We start from the raw sequence: 7,226 nt of genomic DNA, 5'->3' as shown, positions 1-7,226 counted from the left end.
ACACAATAACTAGAATACATTATTATACTTCCAAGGAAACTATGTCGGCTTCCAGAAAATGGCCTATACTGCCTGAAGCTTACAAAAGGCTCCAATTATATACAGACCTTTCAGCAACCACGCTTAATGCACGTAGAAGCTTTTCACCTATTACCAAAGCCTTGAGAGCGGCAGAGATTCCCTACAAATGGGGTTTTCCAACGCATCTCATAGTCAGAAGGAATGGAGCTGAAAATCATCTTCTCAACCCAGAAGAGGGACAAAAGGTCTTGGCGGAATGGAACATCCCGATAACTGATATGGTGAACGGTGCGAACCCGGGAGAGATAACGCCCCAGCCACTGAAAGTAACCTCCGACTGGGAATCAAAGGCTGCAGATAAGTGACTTTCTCAGACAGGGCAGGTCGAGCCCTTGGTAAACCCGCGTATGCACTTCGCTTAATACAGGGTACCGCAGACGTGGTGAACCCCTATCCCACACAGTTTTATATGTTCTTTTCCATACTTTTATAGTTACTTGTTATAATGTCTCTATACTGTGCTAATCCCTATTTGGTGCAGCACAATTGCAGGGAAAGGTTTAGGTACCGCCCAGGGCGGCGTAATGAGGGTAAACTTCCTGAACGGTGACCGGGTCTGCTTGCAAGGTGCATGTAGATATCTGTCAAACACTGTACCATAGGTAACCATAGGTAATTTGTTGTCAGATGTGGCTCAGGCCACACATCCTTTATGTACAGTAACAACAGATGTAAAACATAAAGCCACACCACCTATTTACTGACTTAATATGCCCACATCACTTCATACAAACTGGAGAAACGCGAACGCTAAGCGTTGCTGCCGTTCCCAGACCAATGTAAGACCTCCAATACAAAAATACAGAAAAACAACCACTACGCTAAAAATCTGGTAATACCCCTCACCTACTGATCCCTTTGCCCTGGCCTGTAAGATTGGGATGGCTACATGGATATGCTGTAAGCCTCCATATTTGAGACAATAGGGTCACTCAAGTTATCATTAATGTTACCTGAGAAAATGTCTGTCTAGAACTAGACACTCTAAAATGGCAGTTGCCAGTACTCTGCATAAATAATTAATAAAAAAATAAAAAATAAAAATTATAATAAAAAAAAAAATCAATGCTAGCCCTACAATGGTAGATCTCACCCGAAGGTAAAGGGACTCTCCGTCCCCCGAGAGGGCTTCAGTGCCCAATAAGAACCATGACAATCAGGTCTCATGTTGGAGACCTTTTTTTTGTATATAGTTGGTTATACTTGTTCAGTTCCCCCTTCCTCCCCTTCCCCCTTCATCTCATGGCGACGCAACACCAACAGGTAGTGTTTCTACCTACCTTACCCACACAGGAGGTTAAAATAAAATGTCAAATCATCCAAATCCAATACCGTACGTCAACTGTTCCGCTATGGATACAAATCAATGGGCCTGACCGACCACAATACTTAGATAGGGATAAAATACTCCTCCAACATACTATTAGCACCCACACATCAAAACTCAAATGACGCTGAACATCTTGTCGATCAACGCTAAGGGACTTAATTCGCCCCATAAGCGTCGAATGGCCTTACAAGAAGCGAAAAAACATAAAGCCCACATGGCCTTCTACCAGGAAACCCATTTTCAGACTGACAACTACCCTAAATTCTCCTCCAGGTCATACCCGTTGAGTTATCACTGCACATATAAAAAAAAAGAAGAGAGGAGTCACGATCCTGGTAGGCAACACTGTCTCTTTCCAACTAATAAAACAAGTAAGCGATAAAAAAGGACGATACCTCCTTATTCAATGCATAATCAACAATGCCCAATATACATTGGTAAACAAGTATGGGAACAAGTCCGCTTATCGTGGTTAGGAAGAATCCACACTATTAAAATGATAATATTACCTAAAATTCTGTATGTATTCCGAATGTTACCCCTACCTATCCCTCCACGCATACTAAAAACGCTACAGACGGCTATATCCAGATTTATATGGCACAAGAAAAAACCTAGATTACCTATCCACTTACTCCAACAGACACAATCCACAGGGGGCCTAGGGGTACACAAAATTGCCGTCTACTACGAGGCAGCTATTCTCGAGTCCGCTATAAAGCTCCATGCCCCTAAACATATGTTCCAATGGGTGGACATGGAAACGGACAAAGCACATCCCCATCCTATCTTACATATAATGTGGGCACCGAAAATACTTCGACCGCAAAAACTAACAGTGTATCCCTCCTCTTCAGTGACCCTCAAATACTGGGATAAACGTATGGCTACCTTATCAGAAAAAGGGAAATACTGCATACACGCCCCGCTGGAAGCACTATCAAGGTTAACTCCATGGTTGTCACTACACACATGGAATGCTTACGGAATTAAATATATTAAAGATATCTGCAATCCAACAGATTTTACAAGCCCAGTTCAAATTTCCTAACTCCTTTGTCTTCCCATACCTACAGCTTAAAAGCGTTATAAGTACGCATGTCTCCTTTCCAACACAAACCCCAACGCAAAGCACCATACAGGCATTAAATGTCATATCCAGATGCCACATAGCACCGGTTAGACCAAAATCCCTCTCTCTGTGTTATACAGCGACACTGAACCAAATTCAACCCCACTCTTTTAAATATGTGGAACAATGGGAGAAAGAAGGTATCCCCAAGCTTACAGACGAACAATGGATCAAGGCACTGAATACACTAAAAGGCCTTACGTCCTGTTTCTCACATATAGAGGCGCATAAAAAGATCATATATCGATGGTACCTTACTCCGCATAGGTTACACCAAATTTTCCCCTCCGCAACCCCAACTTGTTGGAGATGCGAGTTAACGGAGGGCAACATGACCCACATATGGTGGGATTGCCAAGTGATAAAACCACTGTGGAAACAGGTTCAACAAATACTACTCCAATCTCTGAATTACACATCTCCTGGGCGCCAACATTGGCACCGCTAATGATTTTTCCAGATCGTTGGGCCAAAAAATATAAGAAAATAGCTTCCCTAGTTATCCTAGCGGCATGTAACCTAGTGGCCCAGTACTGGAAGAGCACAAACTGTCCCTCTCGTAAGGAACTTATAACCAAAATTTTACAATACTATAAATATGAGGTACTCTCTGCAGAATCCCACATACAAAAGAGAGAGAACAAATATGGCAACCGTGGCTTGCTCTGGTGGATGCCAAACCTGGACCCGATAGCCAAGAATCTAGTCCTTCTAACTAAAATCCCCCACCCTGACACACGCCACTACTGAGATTTCATTATATCTCCACTTAGGAGACCTTACTTGAAGACACAGAGAAATAAGGGATTAGAACAGGAACCCAACTAAGATAAGATATGGGTTAAAAACTGCGTTGGTCTAGATGCCTAGAGCTAACATAAGGCGCATATCTCAGGTAGGGGATAATTGACGTATGACAGGAAGAATCACAGCGAATTGTAGTTTGATATTTTGAGGTACTATGTCATTTTGTCTTCTACCACTGTTGGAAATATTGTTAGACTTCTTGCTTGACTCACTTTGTTATATGTAACCAGTTGTATCGTATATATCTCCTTCTGCGTAAGGAAAAACACAACGACATGTCGCCCCCTTGTACCCCCCCCCCTTTTTCTTTATTATGTATCCCTCCCCATTCTTTATGTTGTACTTATTCTTGACTTCTACTCTCCTGAAAATAAAAATCTTAAATCTTAAAAAAAATAAAAAATAAAAAAAAATGTACATAATGGAAAACTGATTTAGTACCATTCAGTTTTAAAAATAGTGTTTGTGCATCCCAATGTTTCTACGTACAAATTGGAGGGGGGTGGGGAATATGGTACTTGGACACATAATTCCTTTTACACACTAGCATCCCTTATGCACTTACATAACCACCACACATTGGTGTCTCTTACGCACCCCTCCCGCCACACACTGAAATCCCTTACACATCCGACTCCAACCACACACAATGTCTTTCACAAACACTGATACTTGCTTAGGTATGTGAGTGTTTTTTTTTTAAATGCAGTTACACTTTCTCATGAAATCTGCCACTTTGGCATGGTCTTAACCATTTCCAATTAGTGCCGAAGTGTTTGGGAATCCCTATGGTAGTCTGTTGAGGGGGAATAATGTTATCGTCTATGTACCGAACTCCAATCACAGTTAGCAGTCTCTATACATACTTGCAGTCCATAAACGTGGACATTCTAAATTGTTAGCCTTCTGCTCCAATGTGCCACTTTGTTATGGGTACAGGCCTCAGATTGCTTAGGAATCTGCCATCTTCTCTCATTGTTTAGTAAATAAAACCATTACTATAAATGTTTCATATAACCATGTAGTTAAATACCTGTAGTTACAATGGCCATGAATATTGTAATAGCGAAAATGCTAGTATATCTGTAAATATCTTTATATTCTATATTAATGGAAATCGTGAGTTGGTATTTTCTGTGTAAACACTGAAAACATGTAATTCTATTCTTGTTTTGAACAGATATTCCTGGATCAGAGATCAAGGATGCGTAGCATTAAGCATTCGCCAAGAGCCAGCTGAAAGCAAATAAATTGACTAAATACACAACCACAGTATTATTGGAGGAAAACAGCTACATATTTCTAATCGTAAATGTCTATCCATTATACAGTGAGTGTGGGAGTTCACATCAGACTTAAAAGAACGTTTGCAGCACGGTTAATTTAGCCAATATTTTGATTTGATTTTATATCAGCTCATCGTAACTCACTCTTTAGTGAATAAAGCCCATATCTCTACACCATTAGGTCAAAAAAAGTGTTTTACAAGTTAAATTAAAAATTAAGTATATAATGATACTCATTTTGTGTTTTCTTTTGCTTGTTATGGAAGCCAATGTCTTTATTTTTACTCCACTGAAATCCCTTCTTGTATCGCTTTATTATTCAGTGATAAAGGGGCCCCGAGGTTCTTCTATTATTTATTATTATCTTCAAAGACTGGATCTGCCTTCAAACCTCCAGTGCCCTCAGCCCCCTACTCTTTAAAACTAATTTTAGCTCACACACAGTGACGGAGGTACACAATGACTAGTGGGGTGTGCCCAGACCTATGTATTTGTTCCAGTTGGATTGATTGGGGTGCTCCAAACAACGAGGGTCAACTCCCAATGAACCAAATGGAACAAATACATACATTTGGGAATATTCAATGTTTTCTTATTAACAAGCAGTCTTTTATTTGGAGTTCGGAAGAAAATACAATGTTTTGGCAGTGTCCTGCGCTTTTGTCAAGTCTAACTTGTGGAATTTGAAATTCAACTTTGCTTCATGATGATAAAGAACTGCGTTATGTGACACTTGATGCTGGAGGATGAGATAGGAAAACTGCTGTGAAATCCATACACATTTTTAGGGAGGTTATATAGTTGCATGTGAGCAAATCATCTGACAAGACCCAATTTTCTAGAAAATTTACCTCTCACCAGTAAAAACTTTTCAGACAGGAAGCAAAGAATATAAAGATGTTTTTGTTTTTTTTCTCTTTTCAAATAAAGATTGTTTTTTAAATGTAAAATAAAAATGGTAATAATACAGTACTTCACACACAGTTTGTTTCTGTGGAAGGATGTACGATTCCAGGTACCATCTCACTATCCTGGGCTAAAAAGTAGAAAAAACTTACTGCAAAACCCAGAGTTCTGTTTTTCATTATTTACTGCCACCTCATTTCATCTTCCATGCAGAGACAGTCTCTCTGAAGACATTGAAAGCATCTTTGTGGAAAGGTGTCAGATTGTTCACAGATGCAAAACATATTCAGTTAAGAAAAAAGGCTGTGTTATAAAATAGTAAGAAGGTAACATTTTGAATAAATAGCATCTATATTTATAATTGTGATTTCCCCCGTGTGTTGTTAGTTTCTAATTGGTCAGTTTATTATGTCTATAATTCTATAAGCTGTTTATAGATTCTCGTAACTATATTTTATGCATAAAATAGGTCATTTAAAAATCTTTAATTGGATTTTGTATGTCAGCTCTGTGAATTAAAATTTGTTTTATGGATTGCTGCTATTTATTTAGCTCTGTCAGATATGCATTTGCAAGCCTCTAATTGCATGAAAATTAATTTATTACCAATACCTGTGAGGCCACAAAGAATATATATATTTTGATGATGGTTCTGCACATGTTAAATAAATGTTAAACATAATGAAGCAGGCCAGCAATAAAATAAAAATCACTAAACGCCTGAACATCCTTGTATATTGGATATTACAATTTTGGCAAAGGGGAAACATGATTGTTCCCGTCATTGCAAGACAAAACAATATAAATATAAAGAGGGAGATTTATCAAAGTGTTACCAACAGCTTTCCATCAATTTTTTGATGAATTGTTGGCGCAACTTATTAAATCTTTAGTTTGTTTTTTTTTTTCCACATTTTGCTTTATTGCTCCCTAACATTTTTGAATATCCGACATTTTGTTCGCTAATACAACGGACCTATAATTTCTTCTGCCACTCTTTCGTTTTCCCATTTAGATCACTTATAAATATGATCAATATCACAATAGAATTTCTCCGTCACTTTTGAGAAGTCTCTGATTAACATCCCCCAAAGGCTCTGGGTTCTCAGCCTTAAAGGACACCTGTCACCTTAAAGTTAAGTGCACATTTCAGTAGCTAAATTAGAGTTTGACGTTTTGGTATTTTTAAAAATAATGTATTGATATTTTACAATTGACTCATATGTTAGGTTGATTTAAAAACAGAAAACGGTCTGTTTGTTGTAAATAAGTGAAGGCCAATGATTACCTGTGCATGGCATGTCAGCTTCCATGGACCTCCTTGCAATTTAAGTTCTGCAAAAAGGTTCAAGGAATGTCCATTTAAGACATCATATATAGCCTACACTAGAACAAAAAAAGCAGTTGGCCTCCTGAATGTGAACTGTGTTGGCATGTTTCACTCCTTTGTGTCATTGTGTTTATGACATTGAGTTAGCAAATACTTTTACAGCTTGGAATTTATGATACTTCTAAAGTACTTTTGCTTGCTTTATAACTTTATGTCTGAAGCCTGTGTCCTCTCTTTTTCATGTTGCAAAAAAAATTGTTTCAATCAAAATTTACACTTTTATAAATTAACCTGGTATCAACCCCCATTGGCTTCAAGCAAACAGGCCTTGTTAGTTCCTGGTTTTGTTAGCTA

The 7,226-nt window shown here is 38.5% G+C and overlaps 1 protein-coding gene across 1 annotated transcript in view; it reads left to right on the top strand.

Annotated features, from left to right (window-relative positions):
- HAAO (3-hydroxyanthranilate 3,4-dioxygenase) overlaps positions 1-4,821 on the top strand; it is a 44,916-nt gene extending 40,095 nt beyond the window's left edge. The window contains exon 10 of the mRNA XM_063441461.1: positions 4,531-4,821. Coding sequence (XP_063297531.1) covers positions 4,531-4,600 — 70 coding nt within the window. The 3' untranslated portion in view covers positions 4,601-4,821. The remainder of the gene's footprint in view (positions 1-4,530) is intronic.
- The last annotated feature ends 2,405 nt before the right edge of the window (positions 4,822-7,226 follow it).

Source organism: Pelobates fuscus, chromosome 2, assembly GCF_036172605.1.
Source record: "Pelobates fuscus isolate aPelFus1 chromosome 2, aPelFus1.pri, whole genome shotgun sequence".
In the NCBI taxonomy this organism is placed as follows: Eukaryota; Metazoa; Chordata; class Amphibia; order Anura; family Pelobatidae; genus Pelobates; species Pelobates fuscus.
The sequence above is the reverse complement of the archived record's forward strand: the minus strand, read 5'-3'. Positions and strand labels throughout refer to the sequence as shown.